We start from the raw sequence: 19,546 nt of genomic DNA, 5'->3' as shown, positions 1-19,546 counted from the left end.
CCACGGCACTCACTCTAGCCCGGGCAATAAAGTGAGACTCTGTCTCAAAAAAAAAAAGAAGTATTAAACTTAGTTGTCAAATTGGAATATTTCATGTAGCAGATACGTTAACAAAATCAACAACAAATTTTCAGACCAAAGAGATTGGAAGAAAGGAAATGGGATCTGAGAACATATTTGTAAGTATTCAGGCAATTGAACAATTGCTGTCAGCAGAAAGGCCTGGAAGTGAAGGCATTATTTTCAGCCATAGTGAAGACTGTCAGGGCCAAGTTTCCAGGAAGAAGAAGACTATGATATTGGGTGTAGGGCCCAAGGATTCAGGAAGTAGAAGGCTATGGACGTTGGTTGTGGAGTCAGGAGAGACCATCTGAGAGGGAGAGGAGGAAGCTGGAACAGATCTCACCCAGGAAAAGAGTCCAGGGGCCTTAGGCAAGGTGGATGGTGATCTGGTACCATGCGAGCTCTTCACTTGGGGGGAATCTCTTGGCACCAAAGCTCTGAGTAATGTGATGGATCCCTAAGGGCAAGTTGCAAGATTGAGTGATCATAAATCCAGGAGGAAACTGACTCAGGGATGACCTGAAGAAACCACAGGCCAGTATTCCAGGCAGGCAATTGACCCTGCTCCAGGAAGAGCCAAGATCTCCTGTAAGAAGAGGGTAATCAGGTGGTTTGGAATCTGCAAAATGTAGGCAGCTCTGGGGACAAAGTGTATTTGCTAAGCACCAGGGCTTGGATTCCAACAGACCTTTTTTACCTCCTGTCTCTGCCACTTCTGCAAGCTATTAAGGACTTATTTTTCTTTTATGCCAAATGTGGGCAACTGTAATACTTACCTGAAAGGTGTATTTTGGGAATAATTAAGCTAATGCACATAAATTGCTTAGCAGAGTCCTCAGCATAAGCTCTGTTCTTAAAAAAATATTTGTTGATTGATCATTGATTATGGATTGGAAGTCTTATCTGTCATGCTCAGTGAGAGAACCAATTTGAAATTTCCTAAATGTCTTTAGATGAGGTTGAGCCTGAAAAGAACAAAGGTTAAATAGCCTCATCAGCCAGAATAAAAATTTTCTATTAAAATCTATCTCTTCTAACCCCCAATAGGATAGAGGGAGATACAAAATACATTGTCTAGTAAACTCTTCTTTGGGGTTCTCAATGAATAGGAGTGACATGGCAGTGATCACCATACAGTGAAAGATGGAAACTGTAAACACTAAGACAAATTTTGGCTCAATTTCAGCAGAATCTTTTAATAACCTGAGCTGTCTTTAGTGGTGATGAGTTCTCCATCACCGGCCACAGCTCCCTGCATGTGTTGTTATACAGGAAATTCCTCAATTGATAGAACCAATGGCTCTCAAATAATGCTCCAGACACCTATGGCCACATCACAGCCCCGCAGCTATTTCTGTATATCTAAAAGACAGAGTCCCAGGCTCCGCCTCCCATAGATTCTAACTCTGGTCTTTGGGGGCTCTGGGAATATGTGTTTATTTTATTTAATCTGCTCAAATAAATGTGCTGCACAGTAGAATTTGGAAAGAATTTAGGAAGAAGAAGGCTATGGATGTTGAGTGTTGGAATATTGTGTTGGAAGACATAATCTTCTAGATAATGTCTTCCAACCTTACCTAAGTTCAAGAATTCATGGCCAGGCGTTGTGGCTCACGCTTGTAATCCTAGCACTCTGGGAGGCCTAGCCAGGTGGATCGCTCGAGGTCAGGAGTTCGAGACCAGCCTGAGCAAGAGCGAGACCCCGTCTCTACTAAAAAAATAGAAAGAAATTATCTGGCCAACTAAAATATATATAGAAAAAAATTAGCCAGGCATGGTGGCGCATGCCTATAGTCCCAGCTACCCGGGAGGCTGAGGCAGTAGGATCGCTTAAGCCCAGGAGTTTGAGGTTGCTGTGAGCTAGGCTGAAGCCACAGCACTCACTCTAGCCCGGGCAACAAAGCGAGACTCTGTCTCAAAAAAAAAAAAAAAAGAATTCATGGACTATTTCTATATAACCAAAATGAATACATTTTTGAGCCAATGAAGTTGAGTATTGAAGATAACCAAAATATAAGCATTAATCAAACAATAAAGATTCATGAAGAACTCACTATATATAATATGCTACGTTAGGCATTGAAATGAAGACCTAATAGTGGATATGTCACTGAAATTAAATATGCTGGTAAAATAACTTTGGTTTGATTTAATTAGGTACTGAGCAACGAAATAAATATTAACCAACAGAGTTGTTTAGACCACTTGGCCTCCTGATTACTGTCAGTTCAGGGTGCTTCTAATTTATGATTATAGAATATGCTTTGAAATTTCCCTTACTAAATTCTCAAAATAAAAATAATTTTAATTTATGTGAGTTTTTAGATTTAATTTTTAAAATATTGCTTACTTTTAAAGTCAAAAATCACTGCTTTATTTTTGGATCTCTTTATCTCTTCATCTTTTTTTCTCTTTCTTGTCACTATCACTACTTTCTCCTTATGTTTTCACCCCTATACTTGGAGAAACTGGAAATGTGATTTGCAGATCATGCAAACTCTCTATCGCCTTCCATGGATGTCTTTTAGACTTTGGAACCTGCAGAACAAAACCTGGTCAGTACTGTAAAATAGAGATATACAATAAAGGTAAGTCTTGACACTTAAAAAATTTATTTAAAATGAGCACAGGAAAAATCCTTATAAAAGCAATCATTCGTTGAATATTTACCACACACCAGATGATATACTAAGAGCTTTATCACACCTGTAATGCTAGCAGTCCGGGAGACCAAGGTGGGAGGACCACTTGAGATCAGGAGTTTGAGACCAGCCTGAGCAAGAGTGAGACCCCATCTCTACTAAAAATAGAAAAGCTTAGCCAAGTGTGGTGGCACACATCTGTAGTCCCAGCTACTCAGGAGGCTGAGGCAGGAGGATCGCTTGAGCCCAGGAGTTTGAGGTTGCTGTGAGCTAGGCTGACGCCACGGCACTCTAGCCCGGGCAACAGAGCGAGACTCTATCTCAAAAAAAAAAAAAAAAGAGCTTTACCAGAACTACATTACACCAACAAAACTTTGGTATAAGCTGAATGGATCCTGTCAGTATCCACATTTTAAAGATGATATAAGGCCGGGTACGGTGGCTCATGCCTGTAATCCTGGCACTCTGGGAGGCCGAGGTGGAAGGATCGCTCAAGGTCAGGAGTTTGAGACCAGCCTGATCAAGAACGAGACCCCATCTCTACTAAAAAATAGAAAGAAATTAGCCGGACAACTAAAAATATATAAAAAAAATTAGCCGGGCATGGTGGTGCATGCCTGTAGTCCCAGCTACTCGGGAGGCTGAGGCAGGAGGATTGCTTGAGCCCAGGAGTTTGAGGTTGCTGTGAGCTAGGCTGACGCCACGGCACTCACTCTAGCCCAGGCAGCAGAGCAAGACTCTGTCTCAAAAAAAAAAAAAAAACCATAAAAGGCTGCTCAACCTTTTTAGTAAAAATCAAGGAAATGCAAATAAGAGAAATAATATATTTTTAACACATCAGATTGGTAAAAAATATGTTTTATTGTATCAACGATTAGTGAAAGTATGGGGAAATGGGAACGCTCATACCTTTCCAGTGACAGTTTAGATTGGTCCAGCATTTTTTCAATTTGTAAATGTCCATTAAAATGTTAAATAAACATAGCCCTCTACAAAGCAATTCTATTTCTTGGTATCTACTGTAGAAAAATATTTACATGTAACACCAAAAAGGCATGTATCAAGGTTATCATTGCAGCATTATGTTTAATAATAATATAATGGAAATGACCTAAATGTTCATATAGAGTAGACTATTAATTAAATTATGTTATATTCAGGCCATGGGATGCTATGCAGCACCTAGAATGAACTAGATCCATTTGTTAACGTGCAGGAATCTAAAACATCATTAAGTGGGAAAAAAGACAGTTGCCGACAGTATATACAGTATGCCTCTTAGGAATAAAAATCCACAAAGCAAAACTCTAAATTTTCATGTGGGCAAATAAAAAAAGAAAAAGAAAAAGAAAAAAACTCTAAATTTTCTGAGGAATTAGAAAGGAAGAATGAAAATTAGAGGAGATCAATGTTAGTTGGGAGAGAGGAAAAGAATCATGGGGTCACATCTCAAGATGTTTTAGTGTTAAGAAGGTTACTTGAGTTTTGTTCAATCTTTCTAGCGTAGGTCCCACCCTCTAAGCTCTGTTCCCTTTAACTCTCCCCTTTGCTAGTCATAGCCCTTCTTCTTTTTTTTTTTCTTTCTTTTTTTTTTTTTTTTTTTGAGGCAGTGTCTTGCTCTGTCACTCCAGCTAGAGTGCAGTGGTGTCATGATAGCTCACTGCAACCTCAAACTCCGGGACTCAAGTGATCCTCCTGCCTCAGCCTCCCAAGTAGCTGGGACTACAGGTGCATGCCATCATGTCCAGCTAATTTTTTGTAGAAACAGGGTCTCGCTCTTGCAAAGGCTGGTCTCAAACCTGGCCTCAAGCAATCCTCCTGCCTTGGCCTCCCAAAGTTCTAGGATTACAGGCATGAGAGAACTTACACTTTTGAAAGTTTTATCAGTGGGGTTTCTCAGTCTTCACACTATCTACATTTTGGGCAGGTGAGTTCATTGTTACGAAGGGCAGTCTTTTGTATAGTAAGATGTATAGCAGCATCCATGGCCTCTACCAAGAGCAAGAGCCAAGAGCACCCCCCAACTCCACCCTGCAGCCCTAACCAGTTGTGACAGCAAAAATGTCTCTGGGTATTATCTAATATCCTGGGAAAGAGAGAGCAAAATCTTCCCCAGTTGAGAAGCCACTGTTTTCTCAAGTTCCCAATCATCACCTGTTTTGCTGTCTTTGGGGAAATTGCTCCTTTTGTCCTTCCCCATACAACTAAAGCTCGGGGTAATAGGATTATAGGAAGTTAATGTCATTTATTTTGCACTTTTGAGCATTTTTTGCATTTTCTCCAGTGAACATGCATTACTTCTTCAATCAGGGAAGAAATTAAATGAAGTCATGGATAAACCTCTATGTCTGAGAAGTACTTTTAACACATCTAAATAATCCTAAATGATCCCTCTGTGGATTTTGGCATTTGAATAACTCACAACCTGTGTAAAACTGGAGGATGATTATCAGGAAGCTTCCAAACACCTAACACTTCAGATATTTCTACAATTGCCTGGCTTTTATAATCTGAGTTTGAAAGCTTTTTGTTTTACGATTTCAAAGCTTGCGTATGCAATGTACCCAAGTAAAATAGTTTAAGTGGGAGTTCTTAAAACTAAGATGATGAAAGGAAGCATTCTTAACGGTAAAAACTTTAGATTTGCATCTTGATAAACCTGGAGTTTTTACTTTGTCTTTTTTTTTTTTAACCTGTTAGTTATCTGAAGCAAATGAAGGCCACATAGATCATACCTCCCAAGAGAGCCTCCTACCTATACCTCTTTTCTTTTTTTCAGGAGGCATTGAATGGTATTCAACTAAAGGCTGCACAGAGAACACAACAGAGTGCTTCCAGAAAATCAAGAGATCTCATGGAATCTACTCTACTCACTGTTGCCTTGGTCCTTTGTGCAATTTCTGAGGCAGTGGCCCATATCTAGAGTGCTTGACTGATCAATCAGTCTCAAAGCTGTACCTGGTTACCACAAGATGTCAGCCATCATCAATTAGCCCTCTCCAAAAACCTCAGGCCTTTGTAGGACATCGGGGTTGTTATCCGAAATTGACTTTGGTTTTCAAGGTGCCCAACGCCTCCCCCACCACCTCCAACTCATCTCAGAAACATCCCTTTCAGCACCGTTTCTCTCCTCTCCTCTTTCTGGTTAATTCTCCTTCCTGCTGCATGTGATGTCAAGGAACAAAGAGACCACGTACTTCTTTCTACTTTATCTAGTTCTTCATTTGCTGAGACCTGAACTCGGGAGGGAGACAGGAACATTGCCTCAGGCTTAGAATAGCAAAATGCTCATATCTACCGGGCTGACATCCTTTGATCATTCTCTCCACCTTCCAATTACAAGCCCTACTCTATTTGCAGACATCCAGGCTGTGGCCCTCAGGCTTCAAGGGAGGGGTCCGTTTGCAAACATCCCTGATTGGTGGAATGTCCCCCTCAAGGTCCAGCAGCTTTGCTCTTTGGCAAAGTCCTGTCCCACTCCTGGGGTTCTCCTGCCTCGACTCTAACCCTCAACAGCCCTTCTCTGTATTCTCAGGACTTTGAAAATCCAAAAGGTAAATAATAAATGTCTATAAAACCTTCTTGTCTTTTTCTCAAGACTTAAGACAGCATCTCATATGGTAAGCCCTCCATAAATGCTTTCCTATAAGCTTTGAAGATAAAACAAGAAAAATTAGCATTTAAAAAAAACTCAAGAAAACTAGATTTTTCTCTCCACACTCATTTCACCTACATGTCTTAAACCGTATCTCTGAACCTATGAAAGAAATTTCTTAATCCTGAGATCTAAATCCAGTTGCACTTATTCTGTCACATCTTGCATCAGCCACATTGGTAAACAGTGGTTACCTCGGATCAGTGAATTTCATAGAAATTTAAGTTTTTAAAAAATGCAATATTTATTTAATATCATAGGGGGGGAAAATGACAGGCTCACGTAATGACTAACTTCAGAGTGCATCCCAAGCCTAATTCACAATCCAGGTGATGCCGTGAGAAGCGAACTAGGAGACAGGTGCAAGTTTGGATGTCACTGACTAGCCGTTGGCCTTGGCAAGCCCATTGGCCTCTCTGCACCTCTTTCTCCTCACGAATAAATTGAAGAGGAGTGGATCACTCAATCTCTTAGAGTCCCTCAAGTTCTAATGTATCACGACTCGACATTGACTAAGACTTTTTGTTGTTGTTTTCTTAGATTAAAAATAAGATTCAGTGCTGAACATGGCCCACAAGGGAGGCCCTGATTAGACGATGGATGTGGACCCAGTGCTATATAAACCAGGCAAATGAGAGGAGAAGTGCAAGCCATGAGCCCAGTGACTGTCACTGCAGCAGTTTACCTGCATGCCAATTTGACCCAACAGTCACCATGGAAACAAAAATAACTTCAACAACCTTGGTGTTGCAGGCTCAGTTGTGCCCCTCTCCTCCCACCCCAAAGAGGTCCACATTCTAATCCCTGGAACCTGTGAATCTGTTACCTTCCTTGGCAAAAAAGAGTTTGCAGATGTGTTTACATTAAAGATTTGAGAATAGGAGATTATCCTGGGTTATTTGGGTAGGCCCAGTGTAACCACAGGGTCTTTAGAAGAAGGAGATATGAGGGTCCGAGAGAGGAGACGTGATGATATCAGCAGAGGTCACAGATTTGAAGATGTCACACTGCTGGCTTTGAAGATGGAGGAAGTGATCACAAGCCAAGGATTTGGGGCAGCTTCTAGGAGCTGGCAAAGGCAAGCAAGCAGTTTCTCCTCTGGAGTCTACAGAAGGAATGCAGCCCAGCTGACACATTTTAGACTTCCGACCTCCAGAAATATAAGATAATGCATTTGCTTTCTTTAAATGTGGTCCTGTATTACAGCAGCCATGGGAAGTGGATGCACTTGGTCATGCAGGGGATGGTGTGACATTTCCCCTCCCCCAAGGCTGGCACATGCAATACTTGATTTTCTTGGGATCTGATTTCAAGAGAGGCACCTCAGTGTCACGTTGTCCTCCTTTCGTTCTCACAATTTCTCAGGCATAATTTCCCCCGAAACACACAGATGGCCTACAGACATGCAGTCACATCTTTTCAGCTGACACCTCCCACTCAAGACCCCCTCTCCATTCAAGATTTCTTTAGCTAACAAATTTATTCTGTTCAAGCCCTTCACACTCAAAGACAAAGTGATACCAGATTAGCCTGAATGTAATCTGTAAGACAGCAGGCTGACAGCCAGTGGATCCAAGAACCTCCCTTGATCCTCTGAATACCGGGTTGGCTTCTTTGTTGGTTACATTTTTTTTCTTGCAACTGAAATAGAAGTCTCAGTGCTTAATGCCTCCTAATTTATTTAAAGGAAAAGTCTCTGTAGTCGATAAATTGGGGGCATCTGGAGGGTGTGGCAGGGAAGAGACTGAAATGATTCTATTAGCCAAGGAGGGACACAACATTTGCCTGCTGGCACTCGGTCATGCCTTCTGAAGTTCCAGGAAGCACCCTTTTCATAACTGAGAGAGCCATGGCTGGTTCCCCCACCGTAGTGATGAGGAGTATGGAGTCCCCATAGCTGATAGGTGGCAGAAGGGAACTTTTGGTGATTCTCCTTCACAAATGCCATCCCTTGAGAGAACCGCATGAGTGGCCAAGAAGCTGAGCCTCTGGGATGTTGCTACTCTGGCTCTTTAGCACCTGTTTCAAGTCTCTGAGAAATAAGACTCAGGGGTTTTTGAAGGAAGCACCAGAGCCAAGAAATAGAAGGAAATGAGATGGTTGATGATTGACCCCTGAGCTTCACAAGCAACTCTGAATCTAAGTGAGGAATTTGGACAGAAAGAAATAATCAAATAATGATGGTTGGGGAAAAAAAGTCTGGAGACCTGAATGTTGCAAGCTAAGTAAATAGGGAGCCACCTATTAGTTCTCGATTTTCTGCAGTAGAACGCTTCACATGCTAATACCTTTATGGCTAAAACTGCTAGCTAGTGTACAATGTTGGCAATGTAGGAAAACAGCCCCATCTTAGGGGAGATGTGGAGCCATCTCAGCATGAGCTGTCTGCTCACAGTAGTTCACACTCTCTCTGCAGTGACTGCAATTCCTCAAAGTGAAGGCAGGAGAGTTGGCTGTACCTGTTGATGGACACATATTCCTTATCTGGCACATTTCATTGATCTTTGTAGATTACCACCTATAAGTAATGCTACAACCTCCTTTGGTTGAACTTCAAATCCTAATTCTCCAATTAGCAGGACAAATATAGAAAGATAGACAGGTCTACAGTCTATCCACCCGTAACTTCCTTGCATAGGTATATTTTCTGCCTTCTTACCCCCACACATGCTGAATAAAGTTAATAAATCTGCCATCAGAAATTATTGTGTACAATGGAATGTCCAGGCAGAGCTACAACTAGCGATTTTTATGCCAGGGCTGGCATAAATCATGCCAGCAAATTGACTTTGTGATTCATGTCTCGGTTCACATATGGGTGCTATTGATAATGCTTTCCATCTGGTAGCTTCCTATTTTAACTGATTATTCTTGCTAACTAGGTGTTAAACTTGGTGATACTATAAGCATGTGTTGTTGAATTAATTGCATAATTGTCTTAAAAACTGGCACACTGTAAGTTTCGGAGCCCTGGGGCAAAAGCACAGAGGCCAGGTCTAGTTACAGCTCTGGTTATGGAGAGAGAAGAGAGAAAGCAGAGGTAGGCAACGATGGGAGAAATTTGAAGTACATAGCACATCATTGATTTAATGAACATTTATTAAGCAATTCTTACATGTCAGGTATTAGGGAGCTGATGAAGATGCAACAGTGAACAATTTAGATGTTCGTGCAGTTAGCTTCTGGTGTTGGGAAAGATACCACAAAAATTAGCATTTTATAACATGATGAAATAAGTCTGTGCTATGAATAAGTACAGGGTAGCATATGGGGCTTAAAAGGGAGGTACCTACCCCCATGCTGGTCATAAAAGTCTCTCAAAGGAAGTAGTGTCTAAGCCAAAATCAGGAAGATAGAAATTAGCCAGAAGAGTTGGGAGATGAGAAGGAAATCTTCTATTACTTGCAGAACACAATATCCAGATATCTGGCCAAACATTATTCAGATGTCTCTGTGAAGGTTATTTTTTAGATGAGATTAACATTGAGATCAGTGGACTTTGTGTAAAGCAGATTAGCTGCCATAAGGTGGGTGGACCGCATCCAATCAGAGAAAAATGACTGCCCTCCCCTGAGGAGGAAGGCATTCTCCTAAAAGACTGCCTTCAGACTTGAACTTGACTCTTCTCTGAGTCTCCAACCTGCCTGCCTACCCTGCAGACTCTGGGCTTGCCAGCCTCCACAACCATGTGAGCCAGTTCCTTAGAATAAATCTCTCTCTATATATATATACACATCCTATAGGTCCTATCTCTCTGGAGAACCCTGATATAGATTCTAAATAGAGGGGTCAGCCTATGCCAGGGCTTTTGAGGCATAAGAGAATCTTACTATGCCTGGTGTCCAGACTGAGAGATCAAGACCGTGCTGAGCTGAAAAAGAAAATTCTTATTTGCCTGAACAAGCTGACTTTCTGTTGCTTGAGATCCAAGGTCCACATTAACACAGAACCTCCTTGAACTATTCAAAAAACTCAGTAGATGAACAGCCTTGGGTTTTAGAAAGGTCACAGTGGCTTCATCTTGGAAAATGGTTGGAACTGGAGACAAAGAGAGCGTTTAGACTTTTGCAGCAAGCTAGATGAGAAATAGTGGTGGTCTGGGTTAGGAAAATGGCAGTGGGCATATTTCTTGCAGATACTACATGCAGGAACCCTGCTAGGTACCAAGCGTATAGCAGTGAACAAGTTCTTCCTCTTAGAGATGTTACCTGGTAGTGGAAGAATGAAACAACAAATAATAATAAATAAACTAATTTCTGAAAGCAAATGCTACAGAAATAAAATTAGGCAGGTTAAGGTGATGGTGGGTGCTCTGTTTTAGATAGGATGAGCACAGCAAGGTGTCTCTGAGCAGAGAACTAAGAGGGGAGGGATGAAGAGGTAACTCATCCACCTTGTGCAGGGTGAGCCCTGCAGACAGCAGGGGCATCAGTGCCCTCTTCAAAGTAAGTCTGAGACGCTGATTAGATGCCCATATGAAGATGGCCGATATGTGATAGAAGTTTGAAGCCAACGGGAGAAATCTGACTGAAGAGAGAGAAATTTGGGATCCATCAGCAAATTTATCCTTTGAAATGCCTTTGAACTGAACGAGACTACCTAAGGAATGGGTGTAGAAACAGAGAGGGTGTAGGACTCAGCCCTGGGGCCCAGCAAAATGTAGAAACAGAACACAAGAGGATACTTCTAGTCTCTGCATTGGGGAGGTCCACTACATAGAGGCTGGAAGAGACGTTAAAAGAGCCTTCCCATAGAATCTGCCACAGCAGCTGAAGTGGTTTGTAGAAAAACGTGGTTGGAAGTAAGACCAAGAAGCAGAGTCCAGTGTGTTGGGTTTTAGTACCCATGGAAATGACTCTCGGCATTTGAACATCTGAGTTTAAAGCTTAACAGGGAAATCTTGGCTGGAGATAGATTCAGGCATCCAGCACACAGGTGCAAAAACTGAGGTCAGCATGAAGACTGAGAAGAGAGCAGAGACCCAGGTAGAACTTTTAGAAGGCTATACAGTGAATGGGGTGGGTAGAAAATGAGAAAGAAATCTGTGAAGGATCAAATCCAGATTATTGCAAAAAAAAGAAACATATTGAGACGTAGCATATGCAAAAGTGCTATACTTCAAGAACGGAGAATTTAGAGCTTAAAAAAAAAACAAGGCTAGAAGTCTTATTCCACCATTTAACAATTATGTGACTCCAAACCAATTACCCAACATTTTGGACTTTAATTTCCTTATTTGTAAAACAGAGTCAGGATTATCTACTTCTCTGGACCTTGCAGAGTGTCTGGTACATGATCAGTGTTCATCACCTAATTCTCTTCTTGCGTCCTCTCTGCCTTGAAGTTTTAATCAAGAAAAGAGGGCAGGATAGACTAAATAGCAATACTAAAAATGGGAGCATCCGGTATAGTAGGTGGGTGGAACACATATGGCCCTTTGGTAAGGGTGGGGCTCAGATCTGTGTTTCTCAGACTTTCAGAGACATTAGACCAGCCAGGGCAGCTTAATAAAATGCAAGTTTTCAAGACCCACCCCCAGGTAGTCATTAGGTTGGACATGGAGCCAGGTGATTTTGCTACAAGTACTCACTCAGACCACACGTTGAGGAGACACTATAGAAACAACACGAGAAAAAGAGTCCAAAGTGTTCTAGGGATAAGATGTATTAATAGGAATATACTTGGATTTATGATCTAGTCAATTTAATTATAAGGTTCATGTGAAAAGTCACCGCACGTAAAAGAGAACACTGAGGGCCGAGGGCCGGGCGTGGTGGCTCACGCCTGTAATCCTAGCACTCTGGGAGGCCGAGGCGGGTGGATTGCTCGAGGTCAGGAGTTCGAGACCAGCCTCAGCAAGAGCGAGACCCCGTCTCTACTAAAAATAGAAAGAAATTATCTGGCCAACTAAAATATATATAGAAAAATTATCCGGGCATGGTGGTGCATGTCTGTAGTCCCAGCTACTCGGGAGGCTGAGGCAGGAGGATCGCTTAAGCCCAGGAGTTTGAGGTTGCTGTGAGCTAGGCTGATGCCACAGCACTCACTCTAGCCAGGGCAACAAAGCAACACTCTGTCTAAAAAAAAAAAAAAAAGAGAACACTGAGACCCAAAAATGAACTCTGGAATTGTGGGCAACAATGAGAAAGGATTGAGTGCACACACAGCCTTGGTTTTAAAGATCTCCATTTTATTTTATGACTGGGAAGGATCATAGGAGAAGAAAAAGCCATGGAAAGAGAGGCAGACACATCCCTGGGAAGGAGAGTGAAAGAGAACTCGAGAGAAAGGGGAAGAGGAGTGCCTTAGGAAAATGCTTTGCTCCAAAGAGCCAGTAACCCTGGGCAAGGACTTAATGTCCCTCCCCTCCCTTTCATCACCTGGAAAAGACAGGGGTGGTTAATAATCCGTGAGATCCTGGCAAGCACCAACTTCCCATGGTTCTCAGGAGTGGGGGCTGGGGAGTGTGAGGGGAGCAGTCCATGAACTTGATGGGAAAGAAAAAAATTATTCTTTTATTTTCAGTCATCTCTACCTGAAATTTAACTTTTCCTTGTATAATAACTAAAAGCAGCAGGTCATAATCGTGTTAGAAGTAACTGTGACTTTGTTACCAAAAAAATAGAAATACTTTTATATCATATCACAGTTGTGCAGGTATCTCCAAATATCTTTTTTTTTCTTTTTTTATTTTAATAGATTTAGGGGGTAAAAGTTGAATTCCATTACACATATATATTGCATAGCGATGAAGTCTGGGCTTTTGTACCAATCACTCGAACCCCATAGGTAATTTTTCATCCTTCACCCCCTATCACCCTCCCTCGTTTTGAATTTTCAATGTCCATTATATCACTCTGTGTGTCCTTGTGTGGCCATAGTTTGGCTTCCACTTATAAATGAGAATTTGGGGCATTTATTTTTCTGTTTCTACATTATATCTTAGGATATTAGGATAATTGCCTCTACTTCCATCCAAGTTGCTGTAAAAGCCACTATTTCATTCCTTCTTATAGTTGAATAATACTTCGTGGTGTATATATACCACGTTTTCTTTATCAACTCATGGAGTCAATGGGCACTTAGGTTGATTTCACATCTCTGCGATTGTGAATTGTGCGACAACAGCCTCCTCCTCGCGATGCCCTGAGTGCCTCTGCCATCTGGTGACCAACAGTGGTAACTGCAACCTACAGTTGAACCTGACGGTTTTCTTTCCTGGACCCATCAAGCCAGGGTGCTCTACCTACTATCTCGTTAGGTCCCCGTGTCCCGTTTGAAGTTATGCAGAGGCAACAGCCTGGACTTATTAAAACATATGCCAAATGGTCTTTGCAGCAAGTAGATAAATCAAAACCTGTAATAGTGTCTGTGGAGGAAGTATGAAGTCTGACAGAGGGCAACAAAGTATAAAATTTAGGATGAAAAAGGATATACCAGTGATTATGTTTAAATCAGAAATAGTTCAAAAAAGTTTATGGATGCCTTTTATATTTTAATCTTAAAATATTATAAACAGAATAAATTCCCAGAGAGGGATTGGCATAACGTGGTCTGCATCACCACCTCCAAGGAAGAAGAGATCTAACATAATCAACCTGTCACCAGGCAGCTGGCTGATATCCTCCAGGAATTGTCCCTCCTCCTCGCATTGCAGGGCTCCGTGTCATAGTGTCATTCCCTGATATTAACATGTTGGACATTCAGCATGGGCAATAGATAGTAGTTCAGCCTCGGTGAGAGTCCATTCATTCTGTTGGGCAAATGCAGAGCCTGCATCCCTACCAATATAGCTGCTCCATTCATGAGCCCCCTGGTCAGGCACTGGGTGGCCAGGGAGTGATATTGGCTGGTATTCACTGGGTAAGACCTTTCGTCCCGGTTATTGAACATGTTCTCTGCAGCAGATGCTCTTTCACACTATGCCTACTTCTGTAGATGCACCCTGTTTAGTCTGTTTGGACTGCTATAACAAATTACCATAAGCTGGCTGGCTTATAGATAAGAGAAATTTATTTCTTAAAGTTCTAGAGGGTTAGGAAGGCTAAGTCACCAGCAGGTTCAGTGTCTGGTGAGGGCTTGCTCTCTTGTTGATAAATATTGCCTTGTCTCTGCATCCTAACATGATGAAAGGAGCTACCTAGTTCTCCAAGGTTTCTTTTATAAAGGCATTAATCTCATTCATGACCTAATCTTCTCCCAAAGGCCCTACCTTCTGATACCATCTGTTGGGGGGTTAGGTTTTAACATATGAAATTGGGGAGAACACAAACATTCGGAACATAGTAATCCACATGTCTCTAATCTTCTAATATTGCCAGTTTCTCCCCCAGCCAACTAACCAAGCTGCCTCCACCAACCCAGAAGTCTATGTAGATCTGTATCTCTGGCCACTTCCTCCATACAAGTGAACAACCAAGTATACCAGCTGTAGCTCTGTTCACTGAGAGGATTTCCTCCTCACTCTGTCCTTGAGGGTCAATATGAAATGAGACCATAATGTGGCAACTGTCCCTTTTCTTCTTCCCCCAATATACCAAGCCAAACCACCTGTGAACAAGATACAAGAGTTTTCCTCTTCCACCACTGGATCATCCAGAAGCTGCTGTGAGGCCATGTGCATGTATCAAGGAAGAAACACTTGTGCCACATAGGTGACATGCCCTCTGGACCCACCTGATCCTTATGAACCAGTCTTCAACCTACAGTGGATTGTGGCGGCTCCTTATGATTCAGTGGTTATGACAATGCCCAGTCCATGGTGAGCAACTCTGTTCTCATAGTCACAGGATATCTGATGGTCAGGTACTCAGTCTCTACAATGGTGCAGCAGCCCTCACCAAGCTTCTTTTCAACCTGTGGTGAGTGGTTCTCTGCATCAGAAAGTACGGCTATGTCCAGACACCTATGGGTCTGTGCTGTGCCTCTCCTATTAGAGCTTGTCCGAGATATCCTTTTCACCGTAGATATATCTAGGATCATTGGGTCTGCTGGGCCATTTAGCACAGGTTTCAGGGCAGACTGAAACACAACCCGAACCTGCTATAAAGTCCTTTCTTGCTCTGGTCTCCACTTAAAATTGGCTGTACCAAAATCTAAAGAGGCTCAACAATCACTGAGCCTCTTTGTGGTGAAGGGTACAAGATGCCATAATTAGTTTCTCTCCTTAAAGGAGATGTCTCAACTACCCCTGACAATTGGACTCCTAATAATTTCACCAATATGGCAACCCCCTGAACCTTTTTCATTTTATCTTGCATCCTTTAGACCCCATATGTCTAACCAAAGCATCTATACTTTTGCTACTTTCTGTCCCCAGATCCAATTAACATGGTATCAATGGTATAATGGACCAGCGTGAAATGCTGCAAAATGTCAAGATGATCAAAGATCAGGGAAATTATTTTATGTCAGTTATCAAGAGAGTTAAAATAGCCTTGAACCAATTCAGTGAACATACACTGCTGTCCTTCCCACATTAATGTGAACTCTTTTGATCACCTTTACTGACAGAATTGAAAAATGTCTTCTCTGGGCCAATAACCAAATACCAAGTGCCAGATCTGCTATGGTAAAAATGCCACATATAGTGCATCAGCTATAACTGGGGCTACTATTTTTATAAGTCTATAGTAGTTCTCCTTTATTACTGCAATCGATCTGGATTTTATAGGGCTCATGCAGTTTAACTGAATAGGGATCTAATGGAGATCCTTTAAAAATCTGAGCTTAGATCCTGTATCCAACAGTCCTGGACACGGCCCATGTGGAAACTTCCCTGGTATTTAGTTCTATTTGGGGAAGAACTAGAGAAATTTGTATTGTGTATTCTTACTGGAGGGTTGCAGAATCCTCTAAGGACTCATGCTCCCCTCTAAGTGATGGACTTTGGGTCTGAGAATTACTCAAATATGAAAACTGGGATAGAGATAATTTATAGTGGTAAGTGACATCAGCCTTTTGCTCATCTATTTTTAGTTTTTTCTGGTTATAAGTCAAGCATCACCCTAGTTGGCGACCCATCTGTCTCACCTCTAAGAACACAGTGCTCTATGAACCATCACTCAAGACCCCTGAAGGTCAAGGTGCTCTGTTTGACACTCCACTCCTACTGTTAATTATGATAATTATATATACCATGTGTCTGATGCTTAAGTGATGTCCCTGGGCTCTCTTATTCTGAAATCTTACAGTCCCTATTGACACCAGAGAGGTCAGTTCTGCAACAGCCCCAACCTCCAGAGGACAGCCACCACTGAGTTTTCAATGATTCCAGTGCCCCTCACTAGCACATTGCTTATCACTTTTGATAAAGGAGGATTTGGGGGCCCTCTTTGAAAATCTGGTCATCAATAAAGGGTCTTATGCAATAAATCCGTTCTACCTGCCCTCCTCTCTGAGCCTACTGACCCTTCCTCTATACATGTCCACCTTATTTGCCGAAGGTCATCATGATGTTCAAGTTTCAGGGAGCCATCTCAGCAGCACGTTGGACCGGTTCAGGTTTTCTTGCTGAGACATTTAATCCCGAGTCATGGGAGAGGTCAGTGTTATTCCACTCTCCTATCCAGCTTTAGATTTTGCTTCCCCACCCTCCCTTAACCCTCAAAACCATTCCTGATCAAAATGTTTTGGATAACTGGAGGATAGACGGTACTGCAACATCCGGCTATGAGATACGGAGCCCTCCTGACTACCAAGAGCAGAGCTGTGTGAAGAGGCACAACATTCCCAGGAGTCACGTTGCCCGGCAGATTACCAAAGACGGCCTCGCCACACTGGATTATGTACTAAGTATGGATGAAAGCAATCTGAGAGATCTGAATAGGAAAAAAGAATCAAGTTACAAACTACAAAGCTAAATTGGACTACTTGGGAGCTAGGATCCACAAAAATTTATTACTGAAGATCCCTGTTATGGGAATGATTCTGACTTTGAGACAGTGTACCAGCGATTTTGTCAGGTGCACAGAGCATTCTTGCAGAAGGCCCACGGAGACTGGGTCTGTGCCCTGCTGCAGCCAACAGTGACTAGACCCCACCCTGAGGCTCTGCACTTCTCAGTGTGCTGAAGTGTAGCAATGCTCCGTAGCCCAAGGCCCCAGCTCTACCTTCCATGGACTTACTGTGTCTTATCTAAAGAAATAATTATAGATGGAAATCAGTTGTGTTTGGCAGAAGAATGAATAAAAATCTTTGATTCAGGCAGTTTATAAGGTATATTAAGCATTCTTAGACTGGTTGAACCTTTCACTTTGCCCCAATTACAAAAATAGTGGAACAAACAACATATAAAACAACAAAATAAAACATAAGGAAGTAAAACATCACCAGAAGGTCCTAGTCACCATCTGAGCCTATTGAGACTTAGATAATCTAGGATATCTCTTGAGGAAGTTTGTGGACAGCTTGATGAAGGACAGGGGCCCTCTGCTGCCCATGCTACCTCTCTCTTTTGCCTCAGGGGCCTTTCACTGAGTGACAATAGCCCTCTCCCGAGGCGCTTACAGTCTAGACCAGAAGTGTTTTAGTTCACACATACCCGTGGTGTACACTTGTATATTTAAAAGATAGAAAAGAGAGAAAGATTTATGGAATAAATATTTAGGACCTTAAATACTTCTTGATTTTTGTCTAGTTTATATCATGAGGAGGTCAGCTTCTTTGCTCCCATTTGAACGACATTGCTTCTGATAATTATATTCAGAAAGAAGGACACTTGTATGCTGATTTATCAATAAATAGTCAGTTGAGGAATATGTCTATTTTTATATGTACATGTAACCCAAATGTTAACTATAAATTGGCTTAGGTGGGAAAAATAATTTAAAAAATTGGAAAAATTTCTATTATGTTGGCATGCTTAAATATTGATACGTTAATAAGTATTCTTTCATCAGCATTAATATTAGGTTATTAAGTATGGAATGTCCTATTTCCTTAAGTACTAAGTTTGACAGTTGATATCTCTGACATTTCACTTTGACACTTCTTGTTTTGTTTGTATTGTGAAGGTACCTCCTCAATCTTTCAAGTGCACATTTTGGCTTGTGATTATCTTTCAAAAATTTTTTAAAGCAATTTTTGTGAAACCATGGATAAGTCAAAAATTCGGGTTATTTTTGAATATGAGTTCCATCGTGGAACAAATGCAGTACAGACAGCTCAAAGCATCAACAAAGCATTTGGGAAGAATGTGGTTAATGAACACACAGTATGTCGATGGCTTGAGAAGTTGCATTCTGGTGATTTTAATCTTGAAAATGAGCCATGTGGATGACCTGAGACCAAAGTCAATAATGATGAACTGAAAGCTGTAGTGGAAGTGAATCCATCTCAACCTATGCATGAATTAGCAGCAAGGTTTGACATTACTATTCCAACAATATTGGACCATTTGAAACAAATCAGCAAGGTAAAGAAGCTGGAAAGATGGGTTCCACATGAATTAAATGAGCATCAGAAGAGAAATTGTCTCGAAGCTTGCCTTTCTCTGTTGTCACGACATAAAGGCAAACCATTTCTACACCATATTGTTATGTGTGATGAAAAATGGAATCTTTTTGACAATCACAAGTGTTTGGCACAATGGCTGGATAAAGATGAGGTGCCCACACACAGTCCAAAGCCAAATATTCATCAAAAAAAATTATGGTGTCTGTTTGGTGGTCCAGCGCTGGTATTATCCACTACAGCTTCATGAAACCTGGTCAGTTGATTACAGAGGATGCCTACTGCAACCAACTGGATGAAATGATGAGGATGCTTGTGATCAAGCAGCTGAGATTGGTCAATAGAGGCAGACCAATCCTTTTGTAAGACCACATGTTGCAAAAAACAATGCTGCTCAAACTACAGAAGCTGGACTTGAAAACTCTGTCATCCACCGTATTCACCAGACCTTGCACCAACTGACTACCACTTCTTCCAGGCTTTGGACCACTTCTTGCAAGGAAAAATATTCAATTCTCAACAAGCTGTGGAAAGTACCTTTTGCCATTTCATCACCACTCACTCTCCAGGCTTCTTAGCTGCTGGCATAAATGAGCTGCTGTTAAGATGTCAAAACTGTGTTGGTGGTTTAGGCACATACTTTGGTTAATTGTGCTGCTTCTTGTTTGAGATATAATAAACTATGCTTTTGATTTGAAATCAGACATTTCATACTTAACGACCTAATAAATCC

At 41.7% G+C, this 19,546-nt stretch overlaps 1 protein-coding gene across 1 annotated transcript in view; it reads left to right on the top strand.

Annotated features, from left to right (window-relative positions):
• The window catches only part of C10H9orf57 (chromosome 10 C9orf57 homolog), a 70,657-nt gene extending 65,048 nt beyond the window's left edge, over positions 1-5,609 (top strand). The window contains exons 2-3 of the mRNA XM_045562136.1: positions 2,529-2,651; positions 5,485-5,609. Coding sequence (XP_045418092.1) covers positions 2,529-2,651; positions 5,485-5,609 — 248 coding nt within the window. The remainder of the gene's footprint in view (positions 1-2,528; positions 2,652-5,484) is intronic.
• Positions 5,610-19,546: the final 13,937 nt, after the last annotated feature.

The sequence above is a fragment of the Lemur catta genome, chromosome 10 (assembly GCF_020740605.2).
Source record: "Lemur catta isolate mLemCat1 chromosome 10, mLemCat1.pri, whole genome shotgun sequence".
Classification (NCBI taxonomy): Eukaryota; Metazoa; Chordata; class Mammalia; order Primates; family Lemuridae; genus Lemur; species Lemur catta.
The sequence above is the reverse complement of the archived record's forward strand: the minus strand, read 5'-3'. Positions and strand labels throughout refer to the sequence as shown.